The sequence below is a fragment of the Bombyx mori genome, chromosome 9 (assembly GCF_030269925.1).
Source record: "Bombyx mori chromosome 9, ASM3026992v2".
Classification (NCBI taxonomy): domain Eukaryota; kingdom Metazoa; phylum Arthropoda; class Insecta; order Lepidoptera; family Bombycidae; genus Bombyx; species Bombyx mori.
Window position 1 is genome coordinate 4,710,947 of NC_085115.1, and position 17,542 is coordinate 4,728,488.

Sequence of the window (17,542 nt, forward strand, 5' to 3'; positions counted from 1 at the left end):
GTAGGATTGAAATGATTCCTAGAATTTTTTTTTTTTTTGCGCATAGAATATGGATATTGCCATCATTTATGTACAAAGCAGTTATTTTCGCTTAGTCACGTTTGCCTTTCAAGCGTCGATATACGCTCCAGAACCATCGACCAGACAAAGTTAGAGACAGGATAGGGTTTTGGACCAGATATGCACCACTCTCAACACTTCAGTCCACGTTGCTATCCACACAGCCTAGGACATTTCTTTTTTTCCTTGTAAGCATACGAACATACGGCCCACCTGATGGTGAGTGGTCGCCCATGGACTTAAGCAATGACAGGGGCAGAGCCAAGCCGCTGCCTACCGCATAGGATAGGTAGGAATGGCGCAGGATAATACAGGAGAAAGTTGTTAGAGGAGGCGACGACCCTCAGCATTGAGGATTATCTACGCAAGAAGGAGGACATACATATTCAACGGTTTTTATTCCCTACCTCTGATAGCCTTGAGAGGCTATATCAGCTTCTCCTTGACGTGTAGGCGAGCTCACAGGGCTCAAACCGGGTGTGTTGCTAATACTGGCCCTAGCAAGAGCAGTGCTTCGCAGAATTTACCACCGGCTCGGAAACGCGACCCACTGAGAAGATCCGGCGAGAAACTCAGTGGGCTGTGTCTGTGGGTTAGTTCACTCGTCGAGCCCTTCGTCGCAAGTGACGGGTTCGACGAGGACGGCGACCGGTGCTTGTGGTACCTAAAAGCATCGTTAATGCATCGGGAGGATCCGTAATGACGTGTTTAGGGCGACGTCGACTGATTACCATTCGGTCTACAGGATCGGGTATGGATTTAACGGACAACACTCAATCGTATTTATAGTAGAAAAGTGGGGGTAGCTCATTCATGAATTATCTTAAATACCGTCATAACAAACAATTATTTACATGCGTTGGATTTATAATAGTTGGAAACAGTTAAACCTTAACTAATCTTACTTAATTAAATAGTAATTTGCGCCGATATATATTAGGTTTTGCGCGATGACATGAATAATATAAAAAAAAACCCTTTTTTATTTTCAGTATCGTTTAAAGTCAGAGATTCTTACGTAATAAAATCTAATCTAGTATAGACTTGATTTCGGCTAAAAGTATTAAGGTGAGTTTAATATTTCGTGACGTTGTTTATGGACGCAAATAAAAGCTTGCCAATATCATATAATATTATGCAGATATCATAAAAATAATTATTGTTTTAATTCTGTACTAAGATACAGTAAGAGTCTGTAAACCTATCTAAGTCTACAAGCCTTTTTAAGTAGTTGTTTGACAAGACGAAGAGAGGACGCGAGATTGGTTAGAGTTATCTGCATGTCGTGGAATACTCCATTAGGCGAAGCTCAAAGCCAACCGACTGACCTCTTGTTTACAGCGATAGATGATAAAACAGATCGTTTGATTTCATCACTAGTATTTATTACCTTGTCACTTATGCGTGTAAATATCTTTAGAATTATATAAACGCGTTGTAGAGCTGAGTTCATGTTGTCCAGCAGAAGGTCTGTTTACTACTTTTACTACTACTTTTTTACTACCTACTCTTATAATTTTGACGGACAGCAATCTCTCGTGTCGCTCCGAAAAAAGAATTCGCCTTAAAATACACGGTGGACAGAAGCACGTTAAGGTGTCTTAACACGACACATTTTCTTGTAGATCTAATTTCTACCTAGGTTTATAGCTATGAAGGTGGCGCTAAGAAACGGCTGCCCCATCCTTCAAACCGAAACGCATTACTGCTTCACGGTAGAAATAGTCAGGACAGTGGTATCTATCTATCCGTGCGGACTCACAAGAATTCTTACATAATGCAGTTAAGATTACAAACATCATGAGATTACACAATTTATTTTCATAGCAATACACCGTTTGAGTTTAATGAAAATATTAAGATTAACTGCACTGGCAAAAACTAGGATAAGACATTTAAATCCGTAATTATTTTTGACTTGTCGCCCTTTAAAACAGATAACAATATCAATTGAAGCTAAATTTAGAGGCGGCGGCTTCTGACATAATAGCAATAAAAATACGATCGTAAATTTTGTTCTTTTTTTAAAATAAACCAAGGTAACACAGTTACAAGAACTGTACGCGTACGGGGTTAACGAACTCGCAAGGGCGTTTAGTGAGATTCACGCTTTGTAAGTTTTGTACGCTTTACATTACGGTTCAAGTTAGTGAAACAAAAAGTTTGACCTGTACATTGAGACTAATCCCCAAAAACCTAAATCAATTTTAGTTTTCTCTGGTATTAGCACCAGTGATCCCACTCCTTGTTTCTGTGGAGGTCATGTGCATATTGTATATAAATGCTAAGGCGAATCCTGATCTGGCTAAATGTACTAGAACGGCAGTAACCACATAATGTTACGAGTTATGCCTGCTCGTATGTCTTCAACGACACTAACAAGAAAAAGTGTATTGAAATAATTAGAACGTATTTGCTTTTACCCGCAGCTTCGCCCGCGTAGTCTAGGAAAAGTACCAGTGCAGTTTCCGTGGGAATGAGATATTTTTTCGAGATGACAAAAGGTAACTTAAGTCACTTTTCTGATGTAAACCTAAAACCTTAAAAAAATAATGTCCGTCCGTTGCTTTGTTTTGACATGAAAGAAGAATAAACCAACACACAAACAAAGAAACATACATACTTTACAGAACATACTTTCACTAATAGTACAGAAAAATAAATAAATAAAAAACTATGGATGACACCATTTAAGACCGAATTGTTATTAGGTATCTACAAATGTATAAAATAAAGTATTTTAATTTTGTTAATATTTACATTTACATTAGAATAAAGACAGTCAAGCTAAGTAAACCAACATCTTTTTAAAAAAAAAACTGGGTATATCCAGTCTGGTTCAAGATTTATCCTCATTTATATTGTTTTAATGTATTTCGTAACATCAAAACAATATGATGCAATCGTGTCACTTTCAAACGAAAAATGTGAACGAGAATTGTTTGTGGTTAACCGATGGATGGTTTTTTTTTTGTTGTTGTCGTGTTGTAGACATTTTGTTACATTTTTTGTTTTTCCTTCATTTTACTTTTAAAAAAACAATAACAATGTAAACATGTCAGATTAGTTTCATTACACTAGCTAAATACACAATACAATAGCTTACTGGTGGTAGGACCTCTTGTGAGTCCGCGCGGGTAGGTGCCACCGCCCTGCCTATTTCTGCCGTGAAGCAGTAATGCGTTTCGGTTTGAAGGGCGGGACAGCCGTTGTAACTATACTTGAGACCTTAGAACTGATATCTCAAGGTGGGTGACGCATTTACGTCGTAAATATCTATGGGCTCCAGTAACCACTCAACACCAGGTGGGCTGTCAGCTCGTCCACCCATCTAAGAAATGAAAAAAAAAACATTTTTCGAACACATTAAATTTTTACTTTGTTTTCTTTTTTTTTTCGAGGAATATCAAGACTATTCTAGTGTATTTGAAATATAACTCCACGCGCCAAACAGGTTACGTGTAATTCAATACGATGTGACGTGGACCGTAGATGGCGCCACTATCGAGTTACGAAAATTACCGCGAACAAGACAACACTCATTAACAATGTATTCAATTTATAATGTTCTATTACTATATAAGCGAAATCTGCGGAATTGCATTTCAGTTTTGATTAGTTTGATATTTTTTCGACTGCTCTTGCTCCAGTAAAAATATTAATTCCTCTTTAAAAAAAATGAGAAAATTTTTAATTACTAAACATTAGTTAGGAGGGTGTGAAATTTTCTTGCAAAGTTACATTGAACGAAAACTGTTTTATTACATTATATTACATCACAATTACTACATTACATAAATTACATTAACTATTTACGAACAATATTAAACAAAAAAATTAATATAATTGAAATACCTACATACGTTATTTGTCGTATATTTAAAAGTTCTCACAAGGTAGCTAATTAATTTAATGCTAGGTATTTTTCCTCATCAGTTTTTTGCATAAATAAAAACTATAAAGATTTCGGGGAAATTTTTATTACACATATCTCAGTGACGTAGAAAAGAAACCAGAATTTATATTTTACTGTTGAACCGGTTTTAAATATCGGATACGTGTTACATTACATCGAACGATAAAGGGAGAGTTGAAATGGCAGCGACGCGCGGAGCTAACAAAATATTATATCTTCACTGTTACAATTTTGCTGTGCTTAAAGATTGCTCAAGCCTTAACTGTATTCCGTGAATACAGTAGGATGTGATAGCTTTACTTCATATACCTACTGGTAAGACAGCTTGTGAACGCATACGAGTAGGTACAACCGCCCTGCCTATTTCTGCCGTGAAGCAGTAATACATTTCGATTTGAATGGCATCCGTGCGCCTAGGTAGATTACGACATCAATTCTCTGAATCCTTGTTGTCTTTGACGATTAGAGTATTCAGTACAACACATGATAATTTAAAAACATAAAATTACCTACGTATTAGGGGTATGGACAAATAAAAAAAACTAATTATGTGGTGTCATGGGACAGAAATCGTAATTCAAATTATCAATTAAAATAACAAAATATGTCTCTTTATTTTTATTTGACAACATAAAATTACATAGAAATAGAAATAATTACAAAATAGAGAGAGAAGGGATGAGAGAACGAAAAGAAAGAGGGAGAAAGAGAAAGGTATTATACACTACTCGCTTGTGTATACGACTGTCGCGCCTGCGCACGTCTCATTTAACGGTTTTATTCCACGCACTTTTTTCCACGGATTTTTTAACGGTTTTATTCCACCCACTTTTTTCCACGGATTTTTTCTTACGGTTTTACTATCACATTTTTTTCAGTTCGGTCGCGCAGCAAAATCCCTATCCCCTCCAAGCCTGCCGTAAGGAACTTCGTTCCAAAAAAACATTGACATGTTTTACTGTATGTAGTGGTAGGACCTCTTTTAAGTCCGCACGGGTAGATACTACCACCCTGCCTATTTCTGTCGTGAAGCAGTAATGCGTTTCGGTTTGAAGGGTGGGGTAGCCGTTGTAAATATACTGAGACCTTAGAACGTATATCTCAAGGTGGGTGGCGCATTTACGTTGTAGATGTTTATGGGCTCCAGTAACCACTTAGCACCAGGTGGGCTATGAGCTCGTCGACCCATCTAAGCAATAAAAAGTTACCATCGATCGACCTAAGCATCACTGCTGTAAAAAACTATTAATTAAAAATATTTCTCATGGTTCTCAATTTAACTGGTCCTTTATGATACGTCGAACTATGAATTCGGTTTACTACACACAAGACGCTAATTGGATCTGGCTGCCGCTGCCCAAGTACAGCAACGGTGACGTCTGCACCTACGAGTATCTCGTTATAATTTTGAATGACGTAGACGGAAAATCTCGTAACCTATGCTTCGTATTACCGACTGGTTTTGAAAGGTTTCGGGGTTTTTTATTGAATTATACTGATATCCACTGAATAGAGATTAGGAACCCAGAAAAAAACACGTTTACATTTTAATGCAAATTTAATCGAGTATAATTATTCTCGTACAAACAAAGCAATAGGTACACGTAGTATCTTCGTAATGATTTAATAATCATTGCATTTAAAAAGTCGTTGTGTAACTCATTTTAATTGCCTCTATTTGTATGTTTGCGATAACGAACAATGCTATCAAACATGAAGTTTTGAAGTTTGACATCATAAACTGAAATCACATATCAATTGCATTGTGTAGCAGCTGTCGCACCCTTCGAGCCGAACGCATAACTGCTTTGTAGCAAAATAGAGGGAATAATGGTACTATCCGTACGGACTTACAGGAGGTACCAGTAAATACAGTTTGGTGATCGCAATACGCTGGTATAATGCTCGTTTTGGAAACGGTTAAGAACTCTCGATCCAGTTGTCTGTGTTGTACCATAAAAACATGGAATGTTTTACTGTGCCATCTATGGTCGACTCTTAGAACTATTTACCGCCATCTGTTGGCGTAAAACATCATTAACTAAGCTATAAGGCAACCAAGTCAAGATTTAACATCGTTGACAATAGATGGCAGCACATGCAAACAGTGACATCTATTGACTGGTTTCAGGCTATCAATTTCTTGTTGTTATAGTTCCAGTGTGGTTTACATATAATTCGCTAGATGACGCTTACATTATTTTTTAAATAACTAAGCTGGAGAATTTACATTGTATTTTAAAACAAATGATACAGTAAATCATTTTCTAAAATAAGCTTTAACAATGTAAGTACCTACTAAAATCAAAAGAAGCAGTTACTCACCGGTGTCGTTGAGAAGGGCATTGATGTCCGTCGTCGACCCATCGGCCGACATTGCTGAAAACAAAAAAAACAGTTTAAATATCGTTTAAAATCCAAATGACTTATTGGCGGGAATGCGAGGAGCGAAGTTGTGTGTTTTATTAATTTAGCGGTATTTTTTTAGACTTAAGCGTTAAATATGTTGCTTGTTATAAATGAGTCAACTATTATCAAAGCCGGCAATGTGACTTTTGGACAATTATTGGTAAATCAGAAAAACGAATTATTGACTTTGTATTCCATTGGCAGTTACAAAACTCTTCTGAACGACATCTTAGATAAATAGCAGGTTAAGTATTAACCTTTATTTAATGCAGGTTTTGAACCGTATTTTTTGAAGGAGACGATTATATTCAAATCAATCTGTATTGAAATATCAATAACATTTTTTTGTCCAAATGCACAGATTGCCACCTTTGATAATAGACGACTCAAATGCTTGTTAACCGTTTAGTTTTTATAAAAGTTGACAAGAGTGGGAAAATGAATCGGAACCTTCCAAAAAGTCCACTGAAGTCTCTTTAAAAAACCATTATTTAACTGAGCCTTTATCTCATCTCATCTCATCTTGTTTCATTTAGTTTCATCCCAATTGATTCTAGTCTCTAACAAGTCAACTTCATCTCATTTCGCTCGACATCATAATAATATATATTTTTTTTAAATTACAGAATAAGTACGCATTCAATAATTGAAGACTTTTACAAACTCGACACTGGTAGCAGTGGCATCGTAATAAAGTAATTGCCGTCCTAATAAAAGAAGAAAAAATCCTAAAACCAGGCTACAATAAATAATGTTAATAAACCTTTTTGACCATAACTGGACAGATAAACTTACTGAGGTATCTTTTTTTGTCATCGGTAGTTTAATAAATGTTTTGTAAATAGATATAATAAGGTTTTTTTACGGTAGGCCAAGAATGACATAAGGCACAGCATCACAGAGACCAGAAGGTCAAAACAAACCGTGCATAACATTTCTGTCCGACATCGACACGGTCGCCGCTGCTATTATTTACAGATTATTAATTTCCCATCTAATTGTACAAAAAATGTACTTTTAGTTTATTATAGTTTAGAAACAATTTACTTGAAAATGTTTGTTCACATTTGGGTAGCAAGTAATGACTGCGTTCATGTCGAGTTTCAAAGAATCTGATTTTTGTGTTTTTTTTTTTTTATATTTAAGGCTTTTTTTGGTCAATACAAAATCGTTCTTTAGGTATGTCAGAGTTGAACCCCATAAAACTCCATATTACTCAATAGTCTGCGTTTGAGCCTCAGATGTGTAAAACTTCCCCGAGCCGTGTCGGAGGCAAATTTCAGTCATCAGATAAAGATCATTCATAAATTATAACTCAACCGAATTTAATAGTGAAATAATCGCTCACATCGGGCAAACATTGCTGTAATAAATATGTTTCTTTTTTCTGTTTAATATTTTTATGATATGCAATATGCATATAACTATTTAAATTTTTAACAGTCTCTGATTCCCATAGTACAGATAATCCTAGTTTGGATCGAGATGACCACGTGCGACTTATTTCTGATTATTATAATTATTATTATAACTCGAATTTCCTTGCGTTGTATTTTATATCATGAGGGACTTAAAAATCGAAAATCTGCCGTTTTCGTAGTAAGTACACCGAGTTGCAAGCTAATGACGATACCTTTAAGTATTAATGTCAAGTTCTGATAAATATATCGAGTTTTATTTAATTGACCCACATGAGCCGATAAGCTGATAGCCTGATGTTGAGTTGTGACCACCGTTAATGCACCGTTCACTTAAGAGATAAGCATTCGTATTCTCAATTACTCTGGTATAAAAGCGAACCATTTAATGGTTTTTTTTTTTATTGATTATATGGGTGGACGAGCTCACAGCCCATCTGGCGTTAAGTGGTTACCGTAGCCCATAGACATCTATGACGTAAATGCCGTTACCCACCTTGAGATATAAGTTCTAAGATCTCAAGTATAGTTACAACGGCTGCCCCACCGTTCAAACCGAAACGCATTACTGCTTCACGGCAGAAATAGGCGGGGCGGTGGTACCTACCCGTGCGGACGCACAAGAGGTCTTACCACCAGTAAAAAGCCTAGGGATAATGCCAGCGTAGTCGGGCGAGTTGGTGACCTCACGGGGCTCTAACCTGAGGACGTTGCTAACACTAGCCCTAGCAAACGCGACCCACCGAGAAGATCCGGCAAGAAACTCAGTGGGCTGTGTCTTAGGGCTTAGTAGAACGTATCTCAGCTTGGTCCTTATGCCCACAACCGTCCCGCCTGCCAAGGTGGCCGAGGTGGGGTAATTTGTGAAAGCTAGCACTACCAGTTCCCTTGCCCTTTCTGAGTTCCGCATCTGCGGGGATCGGATCGTAGGCTGAGCGTTGGGGCTCGTCGCTTGAATTTTGATTTATGATTTGGCACAATCCAAATTCTCGCCCAAAAAAGCACGGATTGTTTAGTCCACATGTTATGCGTAACGCCCATTTCTACGGCGAAATAATGCATTCAGATTTAAAGGCTAGAGTAGCGGACTGACCAATACTTTATAATTTTCAAGTTTCGACTTCATGTTTGAGAGTAAATTTGGTACTTTATTGTTGAGTCAGAACAGCCCCTAGCCTATACCCCACTAATTCGGAGTCGTATTAGCGTATTGGAAATGAAACATTAATCATTAAGTTATAATAATTACACACTTGTGGGCTTTTTTTACAATAAAATATATTTTTCTTTACACTATTTTCAATTTAAATTTATTAAAATTTATTTTCTATTTTATATAAAGCGTGTTTTTTAGTTTTTTTTTTAAACTATTATTTATTTTTCGTTAGTCATAGTAGTTACTATTGATTTAACGAGCCAAGTAAATAATCATAATAAGTGTTAATTGTGATATAAAAAAAAGCGACAATCGCGTTTCTGACCTTGTTCGGTTCATTTTCCCTTGTTATTACGCTTTAAAATTATTAATGCGGTTTTGTATTTCAATGACAACTTATGCGCTTAATTAATTAAGATAACTTTTTATTAGTTTATTTTTAGTATACACTAGACGTGTCCTGCGGTTTCGATCGCGTTAAATCCGTAATAAAATACGTTGTGGTTTTTTTTTTCGGGATAAACAGTTGCTTGTGTCACGACTCTCTCGCCCATAAAATAAAGGTTGATTTGTAAATCTGTTGGTACGACCACGAAGTAGAATGTTTTGTCATCATTATTGCACTTCAGCAATTTTTGCCTGAATGACTAAAAATCTTCCTTTGAGTTAAAAACAATAAATATGTATTTTGTTCAGGATTAATTAAACACGAAAATAAAAACTTAGGTGTTTAAAAATCATTTTAACGATTTCAGGATAAAATGACGTTCATACATTTAGCGAAAGACTCAAACTAATGCTTTCCACACAGAACCGGTTTTTTGAGTTATACTTTTTATTTATTTATAAAATTCAACTTTCATTTATTTATCTTTTCATTTTATTTAAATAGATTAAGTAATGCTATTTTCTATTTTCTGTAGAAAGAATTCTATTTTCTTTCGGTAGTTATAATGTTTGGTTACACACACAAATAAAAGTTCCTAAATATAGAGCCTTGGGCGCATTACAACGTAGAAGTAAGCCGATCAGTTTTATTTTATAATTAACTAGCTTTTGCCCGCGATTACGTCCGCGTGGAATAGCTATTTTAGCATAACGCTAAATTTTACCGGCCTCTTCATTTACCTAGAAAGTGAAAATATTTTGGAATAATATAATGTTAAGGAGCTATTTAAGGAACCAAAATCACGTTTTTTAACAGACTTCAAAAAAGAAGAACTTTTCAAATCGGACCAGTAGTCATTGAGATTAGCGTGTTCAAACAAACAAACTCTTCAGCTTTATAATATTAGTATAGATTTACATTACACATACAAAATAGTGATTAATGTTATGCTATTAGAATCTTAAAACATTTTTGTTGCAAAATACTAGTGAATACGTATAGTGGGTTAATAAAAACAACAACATTTAAATCCAGAAGTACGGAAAAACACAGTGGAAATATTTCATTTCCGAATTGCTAGATATGTACTACCTAATTAGTGTTTTTTCTTTGAATTACATATAGAAAAACAATTTTATTAAATAATCAGCATAATTTATGGGTTGTTTGTGTATTTGAGTTCACACTTTGTAAGGCTGCGGTTACTGTGACGTCACACAGTTCTAAATTTCACAACATTAACACCCGTACCCACGAGTATAAAATAGTCTATATATTAATACGTGAAGCAAAAACTTTGTACCCGTTTTTACGAAAATTCGTGGACGGAGGAGTATGAAATTTCCCACACTTATAGAGAATATAGAAAAGGCTAATACTTTTTTAAACTTATGCATTAATAATACAATAAATCAATTAAAAAAAACATTACATACACTACTATGTATTCGACACACACACTTATATTATTTTAAACTCTTTGTTTATTGTCACACTTTTATTATTGCATAAAGTCTGTGGTCAAATTGAGAATAGGTTAATATTGTTTTTCTTTAATATTATTTGTCTATAATGTAATCTTGGCGAAATCAGTGATTATATAATAGAAGTATAATAGTCTTTGATATTAGAACCAAAATAATGTTCAAACTTATAATTTTATTTTAATTATAGTCGAATTTCGACTACTGCCGGTTCACAATTATGTATAAATGTTCATAAATATTTTAGTCAAACATACAAAACCCGGTGAGAAGATAAAATCGCAGTAATTATAATGTAGTTGTGAGTTTGTCATCACATCTCATCGTGGATTGAAGCATTGACGGAATGATATCTATGGGATCCAGTAGCTTTTTTAATTATGTTTATATTCAATTCAGAAACGGGTAGGATCGTGGTACCGTGGTTTTGAAGTCGTCGTGGCCTAAAGGATAAGACGTCCGGTGCATTCGTATGGCTGGCGGGTACCAATTTTTCTAATGAAATAATACGTACTCAACAAATGTTCACGATTGACTTCCACGGTGAAGGAATAACATCGTGCAATAAAAATCAAACCCGCAAAATTATAATTTGCGTAGTTACTGGTGGTAGGACCTCTCGTGAGTCCGCACGAGTAGGTACCACCGCCCCGCCTATTTCTGCCGTGAAGCAGTAATGCTTTTCGGTTTGAAGGGTGGGGCAGCCGTTGTGACTATACTGAGACCTTAGAACTATATCTCAAGGTGTGTGGCGGCATTTACGTTGTGGATGTCTATGGGCTTCAGTAACCACTTAACACCAGGTGGGCTGTGAGCTCGTCCACACATCCAAGCCATAAAAAAAAAAAACCTAACCATAAACGATACGATCCTAATTAAATTTTAATTCTTTCGAGAAACGACATTATTTACAATCGCATTATTGTTTACTACCTTTTGATGTAATGACGGATTGCAGATTGACACATTCAAGGATAAACAATCTTGTTTTATATTTAATACTCTTTTTATTGATTTGTATCGATCAGTCTACACAACCGAATCTTTTAAAGTAATTTGATACGACTGATTTGCCCGAAAATCTGCACGCGTTTCAAGGACTGTCGAAATTACAATAATACCAAATTTTTAAACTTTATTGGAGCTTTTTTTTTTCTTCCCTACTTATGTTGATAGCCTTGAGAGGCTATTTCAGCTTCTCCTTGACGAGTAGATGAGCTCACGGGGCTCTAACCGGGAGTGTGGCTAGCACAGGCCCTAGCAAAAGCAGTGCTTCGCAGAATCTACCACCGGATCGAAAACGCGACCCACTGAGAAGATCCGGCGAGAAACTCAGTGGGCTGTGTCTATGGGTTAATTCGCTCGTCGAGCCCTTCGTCGCAAGCGTCGGGTTCGACGAGGACGGTACGGTACTTGTGGTACCTAAAAACATGGTTTATGGATTAGGAGGATCCGTAATGACGTGTTTATAGCGGTAAATAGTATTGCAACACTAGGAGATTTATACTCATTCCGCCAGACACTGTCGGAATAGTGGCTAAGATTAGGTGGCAGTGGTGCCGGGAAAGGACACGGTGGACTGATCACATAGCCAGGCGGCGGGGTGGATGTGAATAAGAATGGCAGGTGATCGAACATTATGGCATAAAAAAGGGGAGACCTATGCCCATTAGTGAGTGGGAATCAAAAGGCTGAAGATATAAATAAAATCAAACATATTTCCCTTTCGCTCATAGCGCCCTTCTAACAAAAAAGGCGCCCAATAGTCAGTTGATGTCCTAATCTGTGTCTCACGCGGCACAGGCGATTAACAATAGGCGGTGTGACCTCATAAGGTTATCGTTGTCACTAACAAGTGCCATATTAGGCTGGTGGTGACCAGCTTCGCATACAAAGCGCTGACCTTTATTTCGTTTGTATTCCGACGTGTTACTTCCGATCCGTGTATTTGGTTGATGATGAAGGCTTTGATATGTTTCCTACTGTATTCGGGTTTAGATTTTGCCTCAGTCCAGAAAGACCCAAAAGAGAAATACTGAGTTTACTGTAGGCACATGCACACGGTCTGGCCGCGAAAAATGTAATCATTGAACAATAAAGTACTAGGTACACATTGTACACACATTGTTTTACTAAGGCCTTTGACGAGCATCTAATGGGGCGTGATTACCGTCACTCATCGACGTCGGCTATGCCATGGGTATATGCCAAGTGGCTGCCTACCGCTAAGTACTTTAAGAAAGACTTGTTTGAAGAGGGCATGTCATAGCGCTAGGGAAACTGTGGATGTTAGATTCGTTTCGGTTTGAAAGATGAGGTAGCAGTTATGCAATTGAGAGATGTGTTATAAGTGAGTGGCGGGATTCCCCTTGTGATTGATGTCTATGGACTGGCCATATAACAGTATTAGTTGCTTAAGCTGTTTACACAGCAATAAAGGTTGGATCAATAAATAAATGAAATTCGCGATGCGCGAGCCATTTCAAAGTCGTCGTGGCCTGCGGGATAAGATGCCCGGTGCATTCATATCTAGCAATGCAACCGTGACGGTGTTCGAATCCCGCGGGTAGGTACAAAATTTTCTATTGAAATACGTACTTAACAAATGTTCAAGGTTGACTTCCACGGTGAAAGAATAACATCATGTAACAAAATTAAAACCGCAACAATTATAATTTGCTTAATTACTGGTGGTAGGACCTCTTGTGAGTCCGCGCAGGTAGGTACGACCACTCTGTCTATTTCTGCCGTGAAGCAGTAATGCGTTTCAGTTTGAAGGGCGGGGTAGCCGTTGTAACTATACTTGAGACCTTAAAACTTATATCTCAAGGTGGGTGGCGCATTTACGTCGTAGATGTCTATGGGCTCCAGTAACCACTTCACACCAGGTGGGCTGTGACCTCGACCACTCATCTAAGCAATAAATAAAAAAAAACAATATCAGGTGTGCTTGCTTATAAAAAAAATTTGCTACAAAATACGAAGGTTGTTCCTCGCTTATTACCCTTCAAAAATTCATCGCCTGCTTGGGTGTCCGCCGCGTATAACCGACCGTGCTTACATATTGAATTCAAAATTTTTCTTTTTTCATTTCTTTCCAAGAGTATATATGTCAGTTCACAGTAGGAGATCCCTTGTACAAACTTAGCACACATGTCACCCTTTGACGGCTACAATTTCAAGGAATCCCTTCATAGTGCACTTCTACGGTATTCAAAGAATAAAGTTTTCAGGGTTTCTACACAGCGGCATGAAACAGATGCGTCTTCAGGATTCAACTTAATTAGAAGCTTCGCAGAATCTACCACCGGATCGGAAACGCGACCCACTGAGAAGAACCAGCGAGAAACTCATTGTAATAAATATTTTCGTACTTATAGGCCTGCCTGGACTTGAATTAATCTTTATTAATCTGACCAAGGATGACATAAAAAAAGTTTGACGGATCACTGTGCTTCTTAAATTATAACGAAATAGATAATCTTCCCATACGAGTAAAAATGTACAATATGTCCTTGAAATAAAGATCATTTTAAAACTTAATTAAACGTTGAGATTCGCTAAAACTAGTTAGCATCTGCGATTGAATAACAATATCTATTACTATATCTATTCTCTATTTATTATTTTTGTTGTCTAAGAAACACGTTTTTACATAAAATTGATTACTTAACATACTTTGCGTTTGTTATATAACTCGTAACATACGTTTTGAATGGATTTTATACAATAACAAAATACTATAAATTGAGTAGGTATCTAGAATACTCGTAGAGGTGAATCTAATAACTCCTATGACCTATATCTATTTTTTTTCCACAGGAAAAAATCGCCCGATCCCCACCCGCGCGGCAGATGGGGTATGTGGGGGTGTTGAACCTCACTAAAAACTCCTGCCGCTCACAACGGGCGCCCCACCCCAGTCGGAACTATTGAGACGGTGGGACAGGGTTTACGCAGAGCATATTACATCCATCAAATTTTTTTTCTTCTTCTACCTAAGCTGATATCCTTGAGAGGCTTGATTTCAGCGTAACCTTAACTAGTAGGTGAGCTCACGGGGCTCAAACCGATGTGATGCTAACACTGACCCTAGCAAGAGCAGTGCACTGAGAAGATCCGGCGAGTGTCTCCATCCCGCAATAACTCCCTCTAAGATGGTTTTCATCAAGCTGGATTGTAGCATATCATTTTAACACAATTGTTTAATTTTATTAAAACTGGAATACAAAAATAAAGTTAGATCCCGATAAACAATATATTTAGGTAATTAATTCAAGCGTAATCTAAAGTTTTAATTGTAAAAAATATTAAAAGTCGATTTGCTTTTAAACTACTCTTTAATTGATTTTAAATAACTTTTTAATACTAGTCGTTGGGTGGGTGGGTGCATTGTTTTCGTACGCACTTGTAGGTACCATAGACTCATAGACCTGTCTATTTCTGCTGAGAAAACGTTCTTATTTGAAAGGTGCTATACATCACAAATGGTAATAACGCCATCTCCGATTTTTAAATGACTTCTCCGATGGTTAGATGGCGTAAAGCACGACCTTGAAGCTATCGGTGTCAAGAACTGGAAGGAGAAAGCCCTGAACAGAGCAGTCTGGAGGGACATACTGGATCAGGCTAAGGCCCACCCTGAGCTGTAAGGCCTATGATAATGATGATGATACAGCCAAATGATGTTTGATCCCCGGATAATTAAAGAGGGATGGTATTGTCGCTATGAAATTTATAGGTTCCCAGCGATCAGTTAATACCAAGTGGGCCGTCACCCCGTTTGCCTATATATGCAAAAATAACTCAAATTACATTACATTACACGTCAGCAAGAAAATTCCATTTAAGTTTTAAGTAAATATTATAATGACATTCTCTCATTTATTCTCATTTTTACGGCAGGCAGTATCTTGGCTCTGTCCCTGGCATCGCTGATGTCCAAGGGTGACTGGAACCACTAACTACCAGGTGGGCCGTACGCTGGTCTGCCTAGAGCGAAATACATTTTTTTATAAAAGAAAACTTGATATTTCGTGTCTAAGATCGGATATATTAATAATTCTCATATTTTATATTTTATTAGTATATTATTATCGATAACCCATATTTTAAAATTTTTACTAAGGAATACTGTAGTCTTTAATAAATAAATAAAATCATACGCATAGAGGTTGTTGTCATTCTGTGCCTGTGTTTGTGCACTCCATCAATAATGTTTAGCCAATTTGAAATACTATCAGTAATAGGTACTTTTTGGTTGGCTTTGTGGTCAGATCTAATGGTGCATAATCAGCTGCATTCATTTAATATATGTAGGTAATATTAAGGGCTCCGTAAATATATTCTGTGATGTGTGGCCAATTTCCGTGTCCAATAATAATGTCTATGGCCTTACAGATTTAACACTAATTGACAATGTTTACGTAACTAAAAACTGGTATGGATTTCTCGTCAGTTTGATCCAACTTTAATTGGATCCAATGTTATATATATATCGGTGTTGAAATACATTATTTATTAGTCGGTCAGAAAACATAGATTAATGTTTATAATTCATAACTGTCTAAATTTAGCTAGAATATTAATTATTTGAACATAAATTTTGTGCTAGATATGGATATTAATGTGGTTATATTTTAGTAATCACAGTACCTACAAAACTAAACGCAAAAAAAATTTAAATATTCAAAGGCTCATAATATAACGAACCCATCTATCTTTTACAATCCAAATGTCAAACGTCATTCAATGAACATGATTTGCCGGTTCTAGAATGAATTCTGGGCAAGCTTCGGTTCGATTTTCGCAAAATATTCAATGCAAGACACATTATTATACACATACACATATTTTAATATAGTTGAAGCAATTTGTGCGTCATACGCCATATAGTATAGATAGTCATAATACTATTGATACTGTATGTGGCCAGAATATTTCCTCGGAGTACCAGCTGTAGCTCAAAAAGTTCCAGTTAATGTTTTTTTTATCTCTACCTATGCTAATAGCTTTGAGAGGCTACGAGGGCGGCACTGAAAATTTCGGGAATTAACGAAGTGACACAACATTACTATTTAAAAATGTATTTATTGCTTTTCGAAGTATTCTCCGCGAAATTCGACACATTTTTCCATACGATGGAACCAATCATTGAAGCAACCATTCCATTCGGAAGTTGGGGTCTCCAAAATGGCCGTTTTGTAGGCGTCCACAGCTTCTTTAGGTGATGAAAATCTCTGTCCACGCAATTTATTCTTTAGTTTAGGGAAAGTATAGAAATCATTAGGGCTTAGGTCGGGGCTGTACGGCGGATGGTCTAATAATTCTATGTTTTCTTGCTCTAAAAACTCTTTTGTTCTGTGCGCGGTGTGAGAACTCGCATTGTCGTGATGGAGGATGATGCGGCGGTTGCAGTTCTCTTTACGGAGTTCAGAAACGACCAAATGTGGCAAACAAATGCTAGCATACCATTCTGCATTAACCGTTCTTTGTCCCTCAAGAGGAATAGTCGTAACATGGCCGGTTTTGGTGACAAACGTGGCCACCATTTTTTTTGCAACACTCCGTGAACGAACACTTTTTGTTGGCTTTAACTCATTTTCGAACACCCAAACTCGTGACTGGTTTTTTCAGCTTTTCCTTGACGTGTAGGTGAGCCTACGGGGCTCTAACCGGGTGTGTTGCTAATACTGGCTCTAGCAAGAGCAG

General features: G+C 36.9%; 1 protein-coding gene and 1 long non-coding RNA gene across 8 annotated transcripts in view; one reads left to right on the forward strand and one right to left on the reverse strand.

The window, feature by feature from the left end:
• Positions 1–17,542, reverse strand: part of LOC101735549 (uncharacterized) — a 285,974-nt gene that overhangs the window by 143,605 nt on the left and 124,827 nt on the right. For all 7 annotated transcript variants that reach the window (XM_004925600.3, XM_012689929.3, XM_062670045.1 and 4 more), the window contains one exon: positions 6,302–6,355. In XM_004925600.3, coding sequence (XP_004925657.1) covers positions 6,302–6,355 — 54 coding nt within the window. The remainder of the gene's footprint in view (positions 1–6,301; positions 6,356–17,542) is intronic.
• Positions 2,488–15,999, forward strand: LOC119628868 (uncharacterized). The gene is made up of 4 exons (XR_005244991.2): positions 2,488–2,564; positions 7,012–7,184; positions 14,065–14,186; positions 14,654–15,999. It is a non-coding gene; the product is annotated as an uncharacterized LOC119628868 (long non-coding RNA).